Raw genomic sequence first — 21253 nt, 5'->3', positions numbered from 1 at the left:
GGCAATATAATAAACATGACCAATGACCTAACTTTGAAAATACTTGACCTGATTGCTTGCTGAGGGTTGAGATTTAAATTAAATCACGTGGGATTTACTATGACGTGAGCCAAATGATTTGGCTGGTCTCAAACCATCTTGGACAACATGGAAAAATGTGGGCAATTTAAAAAAATTAATATTTTTCTGTTGTTTTAATATTAAACGATAACATAGTGGATCATACATAGTCAACCAAAATAAATATCAAATATGTAACTCGAATCATAAATATAACTTTAATACGCTAAATCAATCAAGCAACTATCTCTTTCCTTTCCCTTTTCATTTCCCTATTCTATTGTTGCTTGGGCATTATTTGAGCTTGGATTGGATGAAATCGATATTAAATGGAATATTTAATATAGAATACAAGGAAAACATGGGATAAGGTCTGAGCTATCATTGAAGAGGTGTTATCAAATTATGGATTAAATCGAATGAAAGTTAGGATCTAATTGAAGAATTAATAGTGAATTATGGATTAAATTGAACGGGTGAAATAAGATTTGAGGTTTAGTTGAAGATTTATTATCGAATTAAGAATCAAAGTGAAAGAAAATAAGGTGGCATGTAAGAAGCACTGTCATATTTAAGCAGCGCGTGTAGGCTATTGTTGCTTTCAAAGACAGTCTTGTTCAGTGTCTTTATAATTTCCCTAATAGACAAAAATATATTTAGTTAAAAAAAATAAAAACCAAAACAGAAAATAAATGTTTTTTGAGCAATTTTAGAGTCCTTTTTGTCCTCCACTATTTCTATTTTTTTTTTTATCACTAAACAATAACCAAATATAATTTTACATCGGAAAATCTCTAATAAAAGTCCAAACTTACCTACTCTTTCGTGAACTAATTAAAATTAAAATGCAATTGTTGGAGGTTATTATCTCTGCATTTATTGTGCATTAAAATCTTTTTCTATATGTAAAGATCCAAAATTTCCTTAAGAAGAATGTACATTGAATATGAGTCATGTAACATTTTTTGAGTGGAATTATGCTTATGTTTAGAGGTGATCATTTTTTGTTCGGTTTAGTTTTTGTTAAAAAAAGTAACCAAACCGAATTTAAAAAAAAAACACCAAAAAAAACCCGGTTCAAACTGGTTTGACTCAGTTTTGGCTCAATTTTTTCTGGTTTGGCTCGGTTTTTTTCGATTTGGCTCTTTTTTTCCAGGTTTTTTCAGTCTGGATTCGATTTGGTTTTTTCGATTTTAGACTTTTAAAACCTAAACCGAACCGAACCGGTCGGTTTTTTAAAATTTTAATCGGTTTTTTTTCACGATTCGGTTTTTTCTGTTATTTGTTTTCTAGTTTTCTTGGTTTAATTGGTTTTTTAGTTTTTTTACTCATCCCTAAAAATACTGATAAATTATTATTTTTTCTTTTCTCCTTTTCTTTTCAATCCTTAAATCAATTCAAAATCACCTCAATTATTTTTTTATGCATTTACTCTAATAAATAAAGGATTTTCTTTCAATATTATGATCTCAAGTTTGAATTCAATCAAAACACAAGGATATCTTAAGCATTAAAAACCTCTTAAACCCCATCTTACATATTTTGTATTCATAATTAACCTTTTTGACCCACTTTTTTTTTGTTAATCCTTTTCTCCTTTTATTAATTGAAAAAAAAATAAAAAAATAATTTCTTCTCTATTTTTATTTATTTATTTATTATTCTGTCCGTAATACAGTAGGATTTAATTTCTCTTAAACTCTAAAAATCGTTCCACAAGAAGCAAGACCTTTCCCTTAGAACACAAAGAAAGGAAGAAATACTCTTCTTTACAAACAAGTAATCCAAAACCAACAAGGACTAGTGCACCCTTCTCTACAATTCCCTCTATATATATAAAAAAAAAACCAGGAGAGACTTGTTCTTTATTCACTCTTCTCTTTCTTGAATATTGCTCTCTTTTCTGTATTTTTCTTGTTTTGTTTTCCATGGAGAAATCTTCTGGTTTTTCTGATAACATTGCTCCTGAAAATTCAGACGCAATGTCTTCTTCTGCTGCGGCAAGTTGTCCTGTTGAAAACCTGTTGTTTTCTGTTGAGAATCTTTCGTTGAAAGAAGGGAGCGCTGATACAAATAACCATCACGGTTTGTCTACAAGAAACTATCTTTTGCATGATAACGGTGGTCCTTTACCAAGAATTCGAGAAACCAGGATTAATGGGTTCTCACAGTATCAGACCGGGTTTGAGAATTCAATGCTGTTCCCACCACCGCTGTTTTCAGAATCTGTTTGGGGACCTAACAGTTTGAGCAATGGAGGGAGTTTTCAGGGTTCAAGATTGCAACCTCGGGCAAGAAGTCTTGTTCCGAATTACAATTTTCTGAGTGGTTCTGCCCTTGACGTGGGGACAGGCAGGGCTGGTCCGGGCCTGGGAGGCGTTGATAATAGTATGGTGCAGAATCAAGAAGAGCTCAAGAAAGTAAGGATTTTTCTTGGTTTGCTTCAAGGAGATAGTATTGTCAACTATTGTTCAGACCAACATGGTTCAAGAACAATTCAAGGTCTATTGAGGTTGAGGAACCCGGAGATTACACGTGAGATATATAATAAAGTTTTGGCCTTGTCATCAAGAGGAATCGCTGTTGTTTTGGAGCTGATGCTTGATCAACATGGATGGCATGTCTTTGGTGAACTTATTGATGCATTGAACTATCAACAGTTGAAATTGATTACATATGAGATAACCAAGAACTTGGACGACTTTGTTTCATTAACTCTCGACACACATGGTTCGAACTCGATAAGGAAGGTCATTAGACTACTCCGGAGATCGCCTTTGGTTACCTTAGTGATGAACAATCTGCGTGCTGCGTTTTTTACAATCATGACCGATCGGATAGGTTCATATGCTGTATCAGAGTGCTTTAACCAACTGAGTGCTGAAGATAATAGGTTATTATATGAAGCAGCCATTGAATGTTGTCTTGATTTAGCAATAGACCATGAAGGATCCCTAGCCTTAATCAGGGTCATCAACACCATCCAAGGTCTGCAAAGATATCGGCTCCTAGACATCTTGTCCACATATGCAGCCTTCCTCTCGCAGGACCCGAAAGGGAACTATGTGGTTCAGAAGGTCATATCACTCAATAACCCTTTATTCACCCATAAAATATGCCATCATCTCAGAGGGTATTATGGAACCATCTCACTTCAGAAAGGAGGCAGTCATATCGCCGAGAAATGCTTGGATACAGAATGGAAGAGTTGGGTGATTGAGGATTTTTTGAGCAACACCAACACACTATTGCAAGTTGCTAAAGACGAATTTGGTAACTATGTGATCCAAAAAGCATTGAACGTCACCAAGAAATCAGGCAGTCCACTCTACCAGAAACTTTTGTTGCGCCTGCAACCACATCTTAGCATTCTGCAGTCAGGATACGGAAGGAATGTCTTCAATTTGATCACTGGAGGAAGGTCAGTTAAGAAAGTGTAGGTTGGTGTTGATTCTGTCTTGTTCTCATTGTGTCTTAACTATGCTACTTCGTATGTAAGAGTTAGTGTCTTTTAGTGTTTGACGAAGTAATTTTGTCTTTAGAGAATTTAGGCTGTAACCCCCCCCCCCTCCTCTGTCCAGTTTTGTAAGTAATCTTGTTAGTCCTTGTCATACTTACGTTGGATTCGTAATACAGTGTTGTTTAGCACTTTAAATGAAAATATTAACACAAGTAGTTGTTGTCTTTTTGTTCTTAATGGCTAGAGTAAGCCTTGCAATATATGAATATCATAAGAGATACAATAGGTTTCAATGTAATTGCATCTAGTGGGAAAGTCTGCCATTGCTGTATGCTCGTTCTTATCTGCGCGCACTCCCTAGCTGTTGGATGATGATCTTCAACTATGAAATTGGAAGTTAATGATCATTAAGGATGATTTAGGAGACTTTACCTCGCATAAGATCAAGCTATATAGTTCCAAAAGTCCAATACTTACAAGAGAAAAACGAAGCATCACTGCTTACAGGAAGTAACAAATCGATCTGATGAGAAACATTTTTTCTTTTTTGATAATCTTGATAAGAAGAACATATCCTAGAAATTTTGCATGAAACAAACATGATAGATCATGTTCCTTCAGGATAGCCTTGCATAGATATCATTTCTCCTTCAGGATTATACAGAGTTTTTCATTGCACAATAATAGAATTTCCCTTCTGAGAACTTCACTACTTCGACAAGCCATAGATGTGCAGAAGAAGAAATGGATTCTTTGTAGCAAGAATTTCTGTTCAAGATTATGCTTTTATAGAATTAGTATGATCAATCTCTATAACAGCAGAAACAATTTGAGTCTCTAAAACACCAATATCTACTGGCCCATATCATCATGAAAAGGAGGCAATGATATAATCTTAATCGCTTGCTGTCAAAATCAAAAGCAAGTAATTTTTTGTATAGAGATCAGATCGTCAATTGAACTCATGCAAAGCTGCCGAACCAGTCTCACGTAGACAAAACAAGCCGTCGTCGGAACTAATTAATTTGTTTTTTGTCGGAACTAATTAATTTGAAAACATACAATAACAAGGAACTCCCAAGTAAAAGTGGTTGCAAGTTCATAATCCAAGTGGAAGAATAATCATAATTGAAACAATAAAAGAAACACATGAAGCACAGCATTAATGCATATAAATGTTCGTCAAGGATTTGATTTCTGTTGTAGCTTTTACTAGCTAGTTTAACAGAAACCCAACCCTGAAAGTTAACACCATCTCCTTTCCAGATTAGGAAACGTTGTCCCACAAGAAATAAAAAAGTTAATTTAACACACACACACACACACACACACACAAAGACCTACTCTTCTTTACAAACAAGGAATCCTAAACCAACAAGGACTAATGCTCTCTCCTCTACAATTCCCTCTATGAAACCACGAGAATTGTTGTTTACTCAGATTTTTGTTTTTTTGTATTGTAATTCTTGTATTCCTGCTCTCTTTTCTGCGTTTTGTTTTCAATGGAGAAATCTTCAGGTTCTTCCGAAACGGTCCTGAGAGCTCAAACTCAATGTCTGCTGCTGCTTCAGGCTCTCCAGTCGAAAAACCTTATGCTTTGCATGAAAAAAGGGATACGTGGCACAAGAAACTATGTTTTGGCTGATATTGGTGGTTCTTTGCCGAGCATTCAAGATACCAGGATGAATGGGCTCCAACAATATCAGGCCGGGTTCACGAGTTCAACTTTAGTTCCATTCCCACTGTTTCCCCAAATTATCTAGGATCAAACAGTTTGGGAAATGGAGGGGATTTTCAAGGTTCAATACTGCAACCAGGGGCAGGAATTTTTGTTCTGAATCTCAGTTCTCTGAGTGGTTCTGTGCTTGACGAGGGAACAAGTAGAGTAGGTTCAAACTTAGGAGGCATTGATTTCAGTATGGTGCGGAATCAAGAGGAGCTCAACAATGTAAGGATTTTTCTTGGTTCCTCAACATCAATAAACAACTTCATGGTTTATTGAGGTTGAGGAACCCAGTTATTACGTCTAAGATATATAAGAAAGTTTTGGCCTCTTCATCAAGATGACTCCCCATTGTTTTCGAACTGATGCATGATCAACATGGATGGTTTGTCTTTGCTGAGCTAGTTGATTCATTGAACAATCAACAGTTGAAATTGATTAAATGTGAGATGACCAAGGACTCATACGATTTTGTTGCATTAACGGTCCACACACATGGTTCAAACTCGATAAAGAAGGTCATTTTGTTAGGATATTGCTATTTGTGGCAATACCCCACCATTAATCAAGTGGAAGCATGAATTACAGCATAATTCATGCCATGTATTATGGCTTGATTGTCCCCTTCATGTGCTGGAGAAGCTCACCATTTGATGCCTATAAAAGAAGCATAATTATTTGAGAGCATGTGAGAGTGTGTGAAGTGTAAGTGAACGTGAGAATATAGAGAAAGAGAGAGCTGCAATAGCAGCAGTCTTGCTGTCATTGCAGTAGCTACAAGAGCACCAACAAAAACTGGGAGTAGAGTAGAGTGAATTGATCATTCTTCTCCATGTATTTATTGTATCATTTTTTCTATCTCTAATAAAATGAACTTCTCCCGTGAATGTAGGCGATTTGCCGAACCACGTTAAATATTGTATCAGTGTGCTTAACTTTCTTTGAGCAACTATCAGTACACCACCGGTCCATGCATGGGGAGTCGGATTCCCCAACAATACATTCGAGTACTCAGGAGATCACCTTTGGTTTCTTTAGTGACAAACATTCTGTGAGCTGCGTTTTATCTTTTCATGACCAATCAGATAGGCTCATATGTTGTGTCAAAGTACTTTAACCAGCTGGGTGCTGAAGATAACAAGTTATTAAATGAAGGAGCCATTGCATGTAGTCTTGATTTAGCAATAGACCATGAAGGATCCATAGCCTTAATCAGGTTCATTAACACCATCCAAGGTCTGCAAAGATATCGGCTCCTGGATATCTGTCGATAAATGCAGTGTTCCTGTCACAGGATCCGGAAGAGAACTATGTGGTTCAGAAGGTCATATCACTAAACAAAAAAAAAATATGTCATCTGCTTGGAGGCTATTATGCAACCATCTCATTGCAGAAAGGAGGCAGTCATATCGCCCAAAAATGCTTGGATACAGAATAGAAGAGTTGGTAATTGAGGATTTTCTTAGTAAAACCAACAAACCACTGCATGTTTCTAAAGACGAATTTGGTAGCTATGTGATCCAAAAAGCATTGAAAGTCACCAAGCAATCAGGAAGTCCACTCTACCAGAAATCTGTGTCATGCCTGCAGCCGCATTTTAGCTTTCTGCAGGCAGGATGTGGAAGGAATGTCTTCAATTTGATCACTTTGCGAGACCGTCGCCATATCAAGACTTATTGTAAGTGTGCACTCCTCAGCTTCAAGAACATTATTACCAAGATTTCCTGTTCCAAAATCTTGATGACCTCTAAAAGCCCTAAATCTAAGTGCACATAAGTCCAAATCATAACCCTTTTCCTTTTCAGGTGGGGGAGCAATAATGCGTTCTCCTCAGCTGTTCACCTGTATCAAGTCGTTACATGAATTAACAAACACAGACTAAGGCAATAACATGGAACTCCGTGCAAACGTGGTTGCCGGATCACACTGGTCAACATATTCTCCTTCAAACTCATTCCTGTAGAAGCTTCAAAATAATTGTTTGATTTAATTTTGTTAAACCTAGTAGGACAAAGTTAAGCCTGAAAGAAGATTTGTTCAAGCTAAACCAATATAATAACAATAACATGCCACAACTTTTAATTTGAATATTTAAACTTGAAATTAGACCTCAAATTAGATCTAAAAATATTGTTTGATTTAATTTTGTTGTTTATCTTTGATTTTTCTAGATTTTATGTTATTTTCATTTTTTTAGTTATCTTTCACTTTTATTTTAAGATCATCATCTCTTTCTACTTTGTCAAGATTTAATCCTATTTTAAGATTTTTATTTTTTTTAATTGTTATTTGTTTTTTTTATTTTTTTATTGATTGAAATTTTTTATCTATCAAATTTGTTTTTCATTCTTTTAATTTTATTTATTTTATTTTAATTAATTTATGAAATTATTTTTTTTAATTTCACTATGTTGTAATTTTTTTATCTATCTAATTTAATTTTTATTATTTTAATTGCTGTTTATTTTATTTGAAATAAATTATAAAATTAGATTTTTTTTTAATTTCATTATTTTTTAGATTTAATCCTTGTTCTTTTAATAAACTTGAGAAAAAAAAATATTAATAAATTTTTTTCAACTTATTTTTCATGATATAATTAAATACTAGAAAATATTTTCCAACTTATTTCTCAAGCATCAAAATATAATTTATTTTTCAAAAATTAACTAACTTCCTATAAAAACCACTTTAACCAAAAGCACTATTTTCTATCGAACAAACAATACCTAAGTTTAAGAAAAACAATCCCTTTTAAAACCACCCCATACAGGAGGAATGTTTGAATGCAAGCATTTGTCAGTACTGATTGTCCATAAACATACATCAGCAAGCACTCAAAAAATACCACGATTATATCTCTCCACAGATTAAACATGGCACGATGGAAGAATCATATAGCAATAGGAGAAACGCATGCAGTATAGCATTAATGCAATATAAATGATTGTTATGAGAAAAACTGACAGGCAATGTTACAGGCTCAACTTGGTAATTACTAGAAGAATTCAAACTCCATAGCTGCCCTGTTCGACAACACAGCCACCAGCACCTGCCTGGCTTTATTGCCATCTACTAACACTAGGATGTCACAGTGCCCATACTAGAACATGAAAATCATATCCACCCCACCTCCTTGATAACAAATAGCAGAGGAAAGTGGGAAACCTTTTTGCAAACCCTGTACAAACTACCCCACTACATCTCAATATCAGGAATTTCACAACAGAGCATCAAAATAGGCCCTCGAGACAAAAGGAACTATGAGGACGGGGGAAAGTGACAAAAACCCAACAGAATTCTATCACAACAGAGGACAGGCCTTATACAGGTTTTGTCGAGGCAGTAGAACGGAATTGATTTGAAATGACAAAAAAAAATGAAACTTAAAAACTAAGCCGACTCTTATGACAGGTTGCTCCCGAAGCCTGCTGCTTCATTTAGTTCGTGTATTCTGAATTAGTCACAATGTGGACAACAAATTAAAAGCAAATCCCCAGTGATATTGCTGCTCCAACAGAATTCCTGCCATATTCACATTACCAGAACTATGTTTCTCAGTGACCTGGTATTAGATTTTCATGCAGCTTCATATTAACTCAGCACTGCTTGAGAATTGATGTGGCCACCATTACCACCATCCTGACCAACCAAGGAACGTTGAGAAAGATCATACAACAGCTTCTTCTGGTAGTCATTAGTATGGGGAACACTTGCACGTAAGAGCTCCATAGGTAGTTCCCTCTTAATAGCTTCGGCTGGATCTGAATCTGATAGAGACTGCATGATGCTATCATATTTATTTATGCAATGCTTGATAAGGAGGCCAAAAAACTCATCAAATGAGGCCTTCCAAAGTGCCTGATCTGTCACATTATAGTTGGTAGCATCATGAGGATCATTTGATAGTTCAGTTGCTCTCTCCAAAACAGACATCAAAATGAGGGAAGCCCCATTTCCAGCTGAGCTTCCAAGGGGGCGAAGTGGGGGATGCTCTGAGGAGCAAACCACTGCAGCGAGACAAGCACTAAGTGAACCAAGATCCATGCGACGTACACATAAAGATACTACTCTTGAAAGGTTATTTGTGGTTTCTGCAGCTCCGAGATCAGAAGAGAGACCTCCAAACAAAAACCTTAAATGACGAAAAATGGCCATACAAACAATCCGCATGAGATCGCTGCCTGTAAAAAGAAGCTGAAGGTACCTTGCAAGAAGCTTCCGTCCCTTGGGAAGAGATACTAATCGCAAGAACACGAAATCATCCTTGGGAGCAAGTCCAACTGTATTCCCATTCTTGCCAAGTGGGTCGACCAATTGCATAGATGCTGCCAGCCCTTCCAACAAGACCTGCCTCCTGTGTCTCATCAACTGGGCTCCACCATCATGGAATTGATTGAATTCTAAAAAACGATCAATATCATCTACATCAAGAAGAAGGCAGAGACCATCTTCAATTGTGACTCTTGCTGCAAGCATTGGCTCCTGTTCTAGGGGCTTCTCAACAGAATTCTGCTCAGCATTGCCACCAACAGATGAATTTGGAGGTTCAACTTCTAGAAGTGGGCGAGGCCTACGAATTGAAGAGAAAGGAATTCTCCCAAGAGCATCTACCTGGAGAAAAGCATGCGGCTCACTATTAGCACGTGCTCGGGGAGGAAGATCCCTCAAGTGAGTTGGACAGAAATGATGTTTGAGCTTTGCCCCAGCTGTTTTTTTTGAAAGGCATGCCTGGTGGTAATAATCATCCACGTATGGGTCATTACTGTGTGTTGCAGCCAGCTGCATTCTGAGAATAGTTTCAATTTCATCAGTGCTCATATGCTTGGATCTGAACTGTGGCCAGCCAATATCAATCTTCTGACCATTGGCATCAAAGCCTTGCTGAGGATATCGCATAATTGCTCTAACTTTCTGAGCAGCTTTTGGTCTTTGATCCCTATCAGCAAGAGCAAGCATTGTGTCGAAGTTGTTCATCATAGGTGGGGATGGAGAGATATGGGGATTAAATACTTGAGACTGCATCCCTGATAGATGGCCCAATGATGGCTGAATTGAGGGGTGCAGCCTATGCTGTTGTGACTGCAGTTGTGGCATCAACTGTGGAGGCATTAGCCCATTTTGATGAGATAATGGTTGTTGCAACATGTTGTTCATGCGATTGGGATGCTCTCCGGGATATAAGCCTGTATGGTTGACCCATTGGCTTGGTGGCCGGCTATTAGCAGAAAGACCAGAACTAAATTGAGGCAAATTCCCACCATAATGTGGTGATCCATGATGTAAGCTGCTTAGCAGAGGCTGAGAATTAGAGAAGGGAGGGAGATTCGGTGAAGATAACGCCATCTGGTGGCCACCAGAAAGATATGGAATATTTAGATGACTGTGGTTTGGTGAAGCCTGTGGAGATTGTCCACCTTGGATAGGATATGAAGTGTAGGAAGATTTTGGCACAAGAATAGGTTCACTAGAGTAGTGTTGGTGGTGTGGTTGCTGCTGCTGCTCAGGGTATGAAGAGGTTCTGTGCAGAGGCTTTGATTCTGCAAGGTGAGCAGTAGAGTAATATGGCTGTGAAGACCATCTTTTGCCATCCTGAACGCCATCTGGATCAAGTAGCTGCTGATCAAACCAGTTAGGAAATTCCTCTCCCTGTGCCCATTCAGCAGCAGATGAACCTGGAAGGTTTTATACACAGGTTTCATTTATATTTGTTACACAAATCCAAACTTGGAAAATTCTTTTTTAAAACAATTTAAGGATTAACATTTTACTAAATTTTTTAACACTGATTAAATAAATGGGATACAAGGAATTATCATAAAGAATTTCGATAAATCATGATGCAGAACAAGTGTCAAGCATATAGATTCAGTTCAGCCAAGTCCAGAATTTTAACTAGCCAGATCACTTCCCTTTATTCTCAAGACAGTAAATCTACACCCTTATTGGGATAACTTTGCACTGTGATTACATAGCTTATCCCATTCCATTGAAATGCAATTGATAAGGCTGAAGGAGCGTATAAAAAATCTTCTTGAAACATTCATGTAAACTAAAGCAATATCGGTTACATTTCTATGAAATAACAAGTGACATGGGTACATGTTTGCTTTTCATTTTGCAAAAAGTATACATCTTGAACAAGAAATTACCAATAACTTTCTACTCCAGTGTTCAAACTGTCATAAATTTGATGTTATTATTTTGACCATAACAAAAGAGCTCCATACTGCACACATCATGTAACATATGCCAGGACAATAGTGCAGTAGAACAGCCTCATCCACGTGCAATCTTAAACACAAAAAAGTAAATCGCTGGACTTCAGCAAAAACCATAGCATGATAAAGTGACAAAACACAGGAATGAAAAAGAATGTTCTAACAGAATACTAAAAATAGCTGGGAAAAAAACTATAATTTATGGATTGATTAAGTTGCAATCTTATATTTCACATTAATAAATAAAATTATGCAATCCAATACTTACTTTCTCTAGAGCCCCTATCACCAATTATCCCAGTGCTTGGTCCACTCACAACCTTGTTCAACTGAAATAAATGAGTAATCAAGCATACAAAATTAAGCAAACCCGTCATAATCTAATATTTTGAAATATTTCTCACATTGATACAACGATATGAAACAACCAATATACCTACTACTGCCAATAAGACCCAAAGTAAACAAAATATTGGTTAATCTTCCTTTCACCTCTCTTTTCAAATTGATAAGAATTAAATTTACAATATGCCCCAGTTACACTCCATTCCTTTACCAAACAGGGTAAAGGCCCAACACTGAAAATCAACATCACTATCGTTATCTTTATTTAAATTCAAACCATCTTCTAGAAAACAAAAGGTTCTCCACACTTGTTGAAGTATCAAAGCATACACTGACTTTCAAATTTCACATAAACCTGCACGTTTCAACTTTGTTTCAGAAAAGACATCAATGAACAAACTTGTTCATAAGTAGAAGGGTTTTTTCCTTCTTTGCTCTCCCTTTTTCCTCTCTAGATGGGGGCAGGTCTATTAGCAGGTAACAGCAGTCAAGAAGCTATGTATAGACCAATGTTGTCTGGTGTGAATATAAATACTAATCCCTCATGTGAAGAACTTTCACCCAAAGGTTGGTCCTTAAACATGTGACTAATTGGCTAATTGCTGTGCAGGAGGATTGAGTAAAAAGGAATCGCATGCATAAAGCAAGTTGAAACTTGCCAAAATAAAAGGTGATCTAATAAAAACATATTAACTACATAGCTGCAACCTCAAATCCAATGAAAATTCTGCCTAAATATCCAACCTATTTGTTTTCTTCAACTGTCAGAAGCACTTAACACATGAATAAGATGGTTGTCTTCTTGCCTATTAGATACTTTTAAATCAAGGTTGTCAAACTCGCGTGTTAACTCATAAAATCATCCAACTCGATTTTACGAGTTAACTTGTATATACCGTGTACAATCGGGTTAGAAACTCGAAAACCAGCAAACTTGGTCAACTCGGTAAACTCGAATCGAGTTTACGAGTTTGACAAACTCTTCAACTCTCTGTGTATTTGTTAGCTGGCAAACTCTTCAACTCTTTGTTGATCTCTGTGTCCATCTCAAACAGAAGAAAAACACCTTGGAGTTCCAGAGAAGATCACTGGAAGCAACACGGTTCCAGCTACGAGAGACGACGACGCATCGTGCCACGCTATGTGCATCGAGGTTGTTCAAAACCCTCAACATCAAGTCCCTACCAAGCAGATCTAATGGGTCTTGAGTTATTACTTACAGGGTGAGTGAGAAGATACAGCAGAGGGTGGTGAGTGGAGTCGGGGGAGAGAAGATGAGAGAGTGCATCAAGGGCAATTGATTTCGGTGATGATGCTACAAATTTCTTGATCAAACAGTTAGTAGCTGAAGTATCTCTTGTAGCAATGGTGGGCAATACTACAGAGAAGAAACGTTGGGCTTGTTTGCTAATTGCTGCTAAACATTTAAAGTTGTTCCATTTGGTTGATAAATTCAAAGGTGGTGATGTTGGCTGTAAAAGATAAGGTAGTGGTTGTTGACGGTGGTTGAGGTGGTGGTGGTTCCACGGCACGTGCGAGGTTGTTATCTTTTGTTGATATTTTACATGCTTTGTGAATAAAAAACATCAATTAAGAAGGAAAGACAAAAGAAAAACATTATGGCTTGACTTTGTGAGTACCGTCATAGAAATTGATCCTTAATTATTTTTTAAGTTTTAATTAATTTTTTTAATTGTTTTAATGTATTAATATTAAAAATAAATTTTAAAAAATAAAAAATATATTATTTTAATACATATCAAAGTTAAAAACACTTTAAAAAACAAGATTTATCATATTATTAAACAATCGCTAAACCCCACACTAAGTTATTATTTACTACTTGACTGAAATTATTAATATATAATTAATTAAAATATTTTACTTACGATTTTACGATTCGAGTTTACGATCCGAGTTTATATTGTATATTCTGTGTCGTGTTAAAAAAACATTTTTGACAACCATGTTTTAAATAGTGTTTAGTTACTATGTCAACACAAAAGAGACGAAATGGAGACAATTAGGATAAAGGGGATTTAAAGGACATTCACTCCAAAAATATTTCAGAGACAGATTTGTTTTCATGTCTCTATCTTTGTCCCTTCAACCAAACACATTTATGTCCCTTTTGTATCTATCCCTTATGTCAAAGGACTCTAACTAAACACAACCTTACACTTGGAAACATGAAAAAGAATGATAAATGAGATTTTCTTTTTGACAACCTTCATAGTATACACAATAGCATAAGTGAGTAGTAGACTGACCATTGAAAATGTACTTGCAAGATCATCAACATCAGATATGGATCTTAAAACCTCACCCTGCAAATAAGAAAGGAACAATTAGAGGCACCATCAAAGTAGCTACCACTTTTGAAACAGAGATCAACTGCTAGCTTTTATAAATTGATTAGGGATTCACACATTATTCTAGAGTTTAGGACCCAATCTTGAACCCCACCTCCTCAGAATGAAAAGGCCACCAAGAAAATAGGAAAGATTGTAACTGTGGCCCCTCAATAATTATCCAATTGGAATTACATCCCTCAACTACAAAAACTTCTAATCAGTAGTTGGGAGTTCTTTAGTCCACAATTTCAACAACTATAGCTGACATGAAGTGCAACAACAACTGACAGGCCTCACTTTTTGAATGGTGACATAACAAAAAGTTAATGGAAGTGTTGGGTGTTAATTCATTAGTTTAGGGACCTATTTCAAAATTCCACACAACATGAGTTTATAATCCTAATTTCAACCCCCTTTGTCTATACTTCATTGGTAATTTGACGCTGCCAGAGTACAGAGTGACACTCATACACCACAGAAGATCCTCATTCTTATATTAAGAACCCAAAACAAAATGGAACACTTCCTTAATTCTTCTGATACAATATGTAAACATTCCTAGGAACCAAAATTGTTCCATTTCAATGTAAATCAAATAATCAAATAAAAAGTAGAGAAAATATCAAAATGAAGAGAGAATGGAACCTCTTGTCTATCAAAGAAAAACTCCTCCTCTTCTAAATCAACTGCAGGCAACTCGTCATCATCCTCCAATCCGCCTAACTCAACTTCCTCAACAAGATCTTTACCAAAGAATGCATATTGAGATGCATCAAATACAGTGTCTTCTGCCCACAAAAAGAATCCAAGTAACAAAACCAGGTCAATTCCAATAAAATGGTGCACGCTCCATGTTTAGAGAAGCTAAACTCACATTACAAAACCAAAAATGCATCAAAAAAATGGATGGCAAGTGTTTGAGCAAGAACGCATTAATAATTTACATTAAGCTCAGCCTTAAAGCTAATCTTAACTAATAAATCACAAATTTTTTTTTAAAAAAAAGCATTCCCTTATCAGCCATTAACAACAAAAGCAACAACAGAATTTGCAAAATCCAAGGACTAACTTAACTATTTAAAGCTAATATACAACTGTTCAGTTTAACTTTAAATAAACCCATCAAGTTCCACTAAGCTCAAAACAAAGCAGATCCTATAACACAAATCATGCTAAAATTCAAAGGTAGCCCACAATTTTTTAACGTTGACCCACAAAACCAAACAACTTAAACAAACCATTTACACAGCATCCCATGATGTTTTCCTTCATTTTATCGAGAAACAAACACAAACAGCAACAAAACAGATCTCCAAAAAATATTCAAAAAATTAATCAAGAAAACAAACCTGTAGAGTTATCTCCAATCTTGGGAGTTTGGTCGACGCCACCCCCATCCATCATCATCTACACTTTCTTTCTTTTGGGTTTTTTTCTATTTAAATCTTTAAACCCCACAAAAAAAAAAACTGCAAAACTCTTAATCCAAAAAAAAAATCTAAATCTAACAAAACAAAGGCACTGAATGCTAAAAACCCTTAAAGGGTTTTTCTTGAGAGAAGGATCCGTTTCTGTACAGTGAGAATAGGGTGCAGCTTAGACGACAACAATAATTCATGCTGCTTAATTAAGCTATAAAGTTTCTTTCTTTTTTTTCCTTTTTCTTTTTGGGTTATAAAGGAAGGAAGAGAGGAGCCCTAGAGAGAAAGAGATAACGAATCGATTAGAAATATTTAAAAAATATTTTTTTATTATTAATACTATTTATTTAATAGTTATTATTATTATTTCATTGATGGATGATAGAGAGTAGAAATATAATAGACCATACAGAGAGAGGACGGTGAGTATTTGTCAAAAAAGAACAATCCATTTCTTTCTCTCTTTGTTTTTTTTTAATATAATATTGTTGTCTTTTTTTCACAAAATTTTGGGTTTTTTTTTCTTTCTAAAATTGGATAGTTTTGGGTGATAAAATATTTTTTTGGAATGATCTTAGAGTTATAGAATGATTTGCAAATAGCTTAATGATTTATTTAGAAAAAAATTATTTTTTGAGCTAAAATATATATTTTTTATTGATTTTGTGGTTTAAGGCTTTATTTGGTGTATTTTTGGGTGTGGTGGTTTTGCTTTTTGGTGTAAAGAGAAAGGTAAAGAGGCATGTACTTATATTTTATGTGTTTTCCATTTATGAAATGGGAGTTTTGCTGTTATATTATAGAGGGTGGTGGAGCTCAAAACATGATGTGATTGAAGACTATTTATTTATTTATTTATTTATTTATTTAGATTGAGTGTCATGAGCTTTGTGATGGAGATGGGTTTATGCTGTTGATTGTATTGGATTAGTGCTTTCTTTAATTAAAAAATTGGGAAGGTTTGTGCTTTAGGGAAAGGTAGGCAGAGATTTTTCTTGATCTGATTTTAGGAGGGTTTCTTCCACTGGAGACTTTAATTTAATCAAGAATAGGTATGTTGAGCACTTAAGGGTCTGGTTCAGTGATCAACCGTGTGACTTGTTCCGTCCCTGTCCGGAGTTCGATCTTCTATGTGTATGTCTGTCACCCCCGCGGTGCCTTACCTGCTCACTAGGCTTGCAGGATGCTCAGTGGACCGTGAGGAATAGTCGTGGTGCGCGCAAGCTGACCCGGACACCCCACGATAATCAAAAAAAAAAAAACAATAGGTATGTTGATATGAAGGTTCAATAGGGTGTTTTGCATGTGAGGATTATAGTAATGTTTAATTTTTAAATTATTAGTCGTGAATTCTAATGTTTCTTGGTAGATTTAGGATTATGGAATTTAATGAAATGTATCCTTGAAAATTAAGTATTTATTTATGTTTGGAAGTGTTGTAGTAATTGTTTTTTAAAGTATTTTTTATTTAGAAATGTATTAAAATAATATATTTTTATTTTTTAAAAAAATCATTGTTGGCATTATTATATTAAAACAATTAAAAAACAAAACAAAATATTAATTTTAAATCAAAAAAAATTAAAATCACAAAACGTGATTTCAACCACAAAAACAAAAATCCTTTTACTAACCAATTATTAATTGTTGTATAATTTTGTCCACCAATATTAATGACAGACGTTGATAATAACACCCTGTCAGTCTACAAAAACAATGCACATTAGCCATTATTCAAGTAAACTTATTCAATTATATTTAAATATTAGATGTGAGATTGCGCTATATTACGGGGCTAAATTATTATTTTGTTTTTGTAAGAAAATAATATTTAGATATTGCAAACGCCTATTAAAAAGAAAAAGTAACTTGGGTTATAAACATCATTGGATCAAATAAATTGATTATATTTTAATTAGATGATAAAAAAAACAATAATAGTAAATGGACAAAAAACAAGTGATCATGATAACTTGAAAAAACAATCTTTTTTATAAAAAAAATTTTGGTGTAGCTCAATTCTTAGCCAATAAAATATGGAATGATGAAATTGGATAAAGAAAAAGACAAAAAAAAAATGGTTTGGGTAAACCCAAGTTAGCATGACAACCTTGCAACTTGGGTAATAAGAGGTGAGCTAACCCGAATTAATCTGCTAAACTTACGACTCGAATCATGAGATAAGAATAACTCTCTAGAAAAGAAAACAAAGAAAATCACAAAGCCCATTAAAAAAATCAATATCGAATGATAAAATCGAATTTGAAAATAAGTAAAAAAATATATATCAACTTGTGTTAACTTTTCAAACCCGTGACCTGAATCATTAAACCAAAAGCATCATATCCTGAAAAACCACAAAGCTCAATCCCTGACCAATCTAACTAATCAAATGTTAAAAACATGAAATTAAAAAAAATCAATTATATAAGGATCCATAACAAAAAAAAAAATAACAATTTAAAGAATGAGGATCGAAATTGAAATAAAAAACAAATTAGATGACAATTATAAATTTTTTTTGAATGATGAAACTGAAAAGAAAAATCAATTTAACAAAAGAAAAAAACAATAAAAAAATAAGAACCAAATTGAAAAACAATATATTATAAATTAGGATTGAATGATGCAATTGAAAATAAATAAAAATTTTACAAAGAGTTCAAGAACAAAAAGTAGAAATAAAACAATAAGAATTAAAACTGAAATATAAATTAAAATTTTGAATGGACAACGTGATTTTCAAATGGATAAGAGAGAAAAGAAGGGACAAAAAAAAACCTCATTTACGATAAATCGTCATGTCATCATTGCCATGCATCAGCCACCAAAAAGAAGACGCCATGACGATTCCAACGGGATGGCAAAAGATAATTGTTGATCTTTTGAAGGTGCTACTAGAAGGTCATAGACGCCTCCCACACACTAACGCTTACATTGCACACACTATCTACTTTTTCATTTAAATAATTTTTTATATTTATTAAAAGATTAAATTTCCCATGCTTAGCATCATAATAAGAAAATAAAAGAAAAATAATGAAAAGGTGCACCAATTCAAGTTTTGAAAATTTTGCTTTCAAAGATAATTGAGTTATTTTATTGTGTTTAAAAAAATAAGGACTAAAAAGCCCTTTAAATGCTAGTTTTAAATATTTTGATTTTAAAGACAATTAAATCATTCTACCATATTTAAAAAATAAATATAATTTTATTCATAATTATTATGGTAATAACCAATGAATCTTTCAAAAAGATCAAGATACTCCCAGCACTAAAACCTTTGTTTTTTTCTCCCCTGAAAGAGCAAAAAATAATAATTATATTGTCATAATAAATAGTAAAATATATCAATGGCCACAATGTTTTAACCTTCTATTTTTTATTTTTTTTATTATTATAAATTGACGAAGTGATATCATTATCAGTTATCTCTCGTTAACTAGTAATGGCTTCCTAGTGGTGCCACAACACGGGACTGGTTGGTATTTCTATTTGATGTTTTGAATATGGTAACATTTAATTTTTTTTTAAATACCGATATTATTTTTCAAAATATTTTTTTAAAATAACTCAAAAAAAAACTTTATTTTATTATTTTAATTTACTTTGACATTAAGACATTCAAATTATTCCATTGATCATTAACACCACCTACCATATCAGAGGTTACCACGTGTTCCTTTACCTCCCTAATAAACTCCTTCAAGGACCACTGCTTCAACGCCACCAACGCCTTTGAATTCATAGCCAGCACCGAAACTTCTCTCCCCATCCCTGTTGACCTCACCAAAACCTTAGCTTGCCTTCACAATGGCTTCTCTTGCACGAGTGCATTTGATGCGTTCATCCTCCATCTTCAACCAAAATCCCTTTCCACCGCTGACAAGCAAGTATACCATCAATCTCATTCATAAATGTAATGAATTCACAGGGTGAAAACATAATTCTACAGTGATATTGATATCAAAATCCCTGAATTTTGGCAAAAACAAACATAGCCAATTGAACCACTATAGTAAAAATCAATGTATGAATTCACTTTTTCAGCTAGAGAGAATATAATGGGTCGTGTTATTGTTTTCGTGCATTGATGGTGTTGTGCGTGGCTGGGATTTTAGACCAATTATATATTGGTTTTAGATAGAGGCTGGTTTAGTGGTTTGATGTTGTGAGAGGAGAGGGCAATGGTGATGGTAAGTTAGGCGATGGTGGGTTGTGTGATGGGTTAGCGTATGGTTGTTTAAGGGAAATGGGAGATCGCATGAGAGTGAGGGGGAGATGGGTAAGGTTTGGTTTGTGGGTGTTGTTGAGTTTATGGTAGAGAAGATGGTTGTGCAGTGGAGGTCAGATGAGTGGTGGCTGAAATTTGGTGGGTTATTGGTTGGTTTGTATCGAGCTACTGACATTATCATGGAGAAGTTCTTAGTTCACACACCGGACGATCTTACTCTTTCACCGAATAGCCAAGAAAAGCTAGTGAGAGATAATCCACCGGATAGAATCTTTCAGATTAAAAAATAAAAAGTTATTTTGAAATAGTTATTTTAATTTAAAAAATGATTTTTCAAGAACATACCCTTTTTATTTCTTTCTAACTTGTGTTTTTTTTTTTTATCACTTTCTTTCCATCTCTTTTTCTTTAAAAAAAAATTGTCACAAAAATACCTAAAGTAAAAAGGTGCTGCAAGACAGTCTTCCAACAAGTTAATTGTCCTCCCTGACTTTGCCTGCAAAATGAATGCTCCACGCAAGCTTTTCGTTGCTACTTCCACTCTACATTGCCGCCATAAAATTTTAGGCGAAAAAGTTAGTGTGGAAGGAGCAGAAAGAAGCTCGGGAAATGGACTGCCCTCCATTTAAGGACAATACTCCAACCAACCAAAAAAAAAAAGAAAAAAAAAAAAAGAAAAGAAATTGAACTACGACCTATGCTACAACCATTTGATGTCCTGCTGCCTCTGTTAGTAGCTGAGCTACGTCAGTTGTCCAATGGCAAGTCAAGACTAAGATTAGTTTTGTTCTGGGCTCTTTGGAGGTTTGTCCTAGAGGTAAAACCCACCTTTCCAATCCCAAACCATTTTAGGTTCGAAGCTAAGATTAGTTTGAATGACTTGTTTGGCTTACAAAACCATGTTTATTAGTTCGAATGTCAATCGAAGGCTACTTTCTCACAAAATCCTGAAGGCTATTGGTAGACAATAAGTACAGTTACTTTTTATGTTCTTCATCTGTGTATTAAAGGCCTGTTCACTATTGCTCCAGGTTGTTCTCTGTTTTGATGATAATGACATTGTTCATGTAAATGGGAAAGTCGATCCTAAATGGGATTTTGATGTAATCAACTTAGAGCTTGTTTTCTCAGATTTGGATCAGGTATATATGCTGAATAGAGCTAGGAAATTTGCTTCTTCAGCATGATAATACTATTTTGTGTCTTTAAATCCTTATTAGTGATGGTACTTCATAGACAACAAGGTGCAAATTGATATGGGATGTTATAAGCTTGCAAAAGAACAAGCGTTAATGCCTAAGTAATTGAATTTTTTGCTCAATATTCGATATTGCACCCAGTTAGGATCCTTTCGTAGGCTGAAGTTGGTTTTTATTTACTCATAGTCTTGAAGAGTAGCTGGTTTCATTTTATTTAGGTTTCTCCCCACTTCGGT

General features: G+C 34.8%; 2 protein-coding genes across 4 annotated transcripts; one reads left to right on the top strand and one right to left on the bottom strand.

Annotated features, from left to right (window-relative positions):
• Nucleotides 1-1968: 1968 nt before the first annotated feature.
• LOC133702705 (putative pumilio homolog 8, chloroplastic) lies at nt 1969-3614 on the top strand. The gene has a single exon (XM_062127035.1). It carries the CDS (start codon nt 1989-1991, stop codon nt 3498-3500), a length of 1512 nt encoding a protein of 503 aa, XP_061983019.1. The 5' UTR covers nt 1969-1988; the 3' UTR covers nt 3501-3614.
• A 4527-nt stretch (nt 3615-8141) lies between these two features.
• LOC133702969 (protein PAT1 homolog) lies at nt 8142-15888 on the bottom strand. 3 transcript variants are annotated; one of them, XM_062127342.1, is made up of 5 exons: nt 15513-15888; nt 14809-14951; nt 14080-14136; nt 11733-11784; nt 8142-10918 (listed from the first exon to the last, which is right to left on the bottom strand). In XM_062127342.1, the coding sequence occupies exons 1-5, from the start codon at nt 15568-15570 to the stop codon at nt 8838-8840; spliced, it is 2391 nt and encodes a 796-aa protein (XP_061983326.1). In that variant the 5' UTR covers nt 15571-15888; the 3' UTR covers nt 8142-8837. The 3 variants fall into 3 exon arrangements, with proteins under 3 accessions (XP_061983326.1, XP_061983324.1, XP_061983325.1); XM_062127340.1 differs by having other exon boundaries at nt 11733-11793; nt 15513-15887; XM_062127341.1 differs by having other exon boundaries at nt 11733-11793; nt 14809-14948; nt 15513-15887.
• Nucleotides 15889-21253: the final 5365 nt, after the last annotated feature.

This window comes from Populus nigra, chromosome 9 (assembly GCF_951802175.1).
Source record: "Populus nigra chromosome 9, ddPopNigr1.1, whole genome shotgun sequence".
Taxonomy (NCBI): Eukaryota; Viridiplantae; Streptophyta; class Magnoliopsida; order Malpighiales; family Salicaceae; genus Populus; species Populus nigra.
Note: the sequence above shows the minus strand (reverse complement) of the source record. Positions and strands in the feature narration are given on the sequence as shown.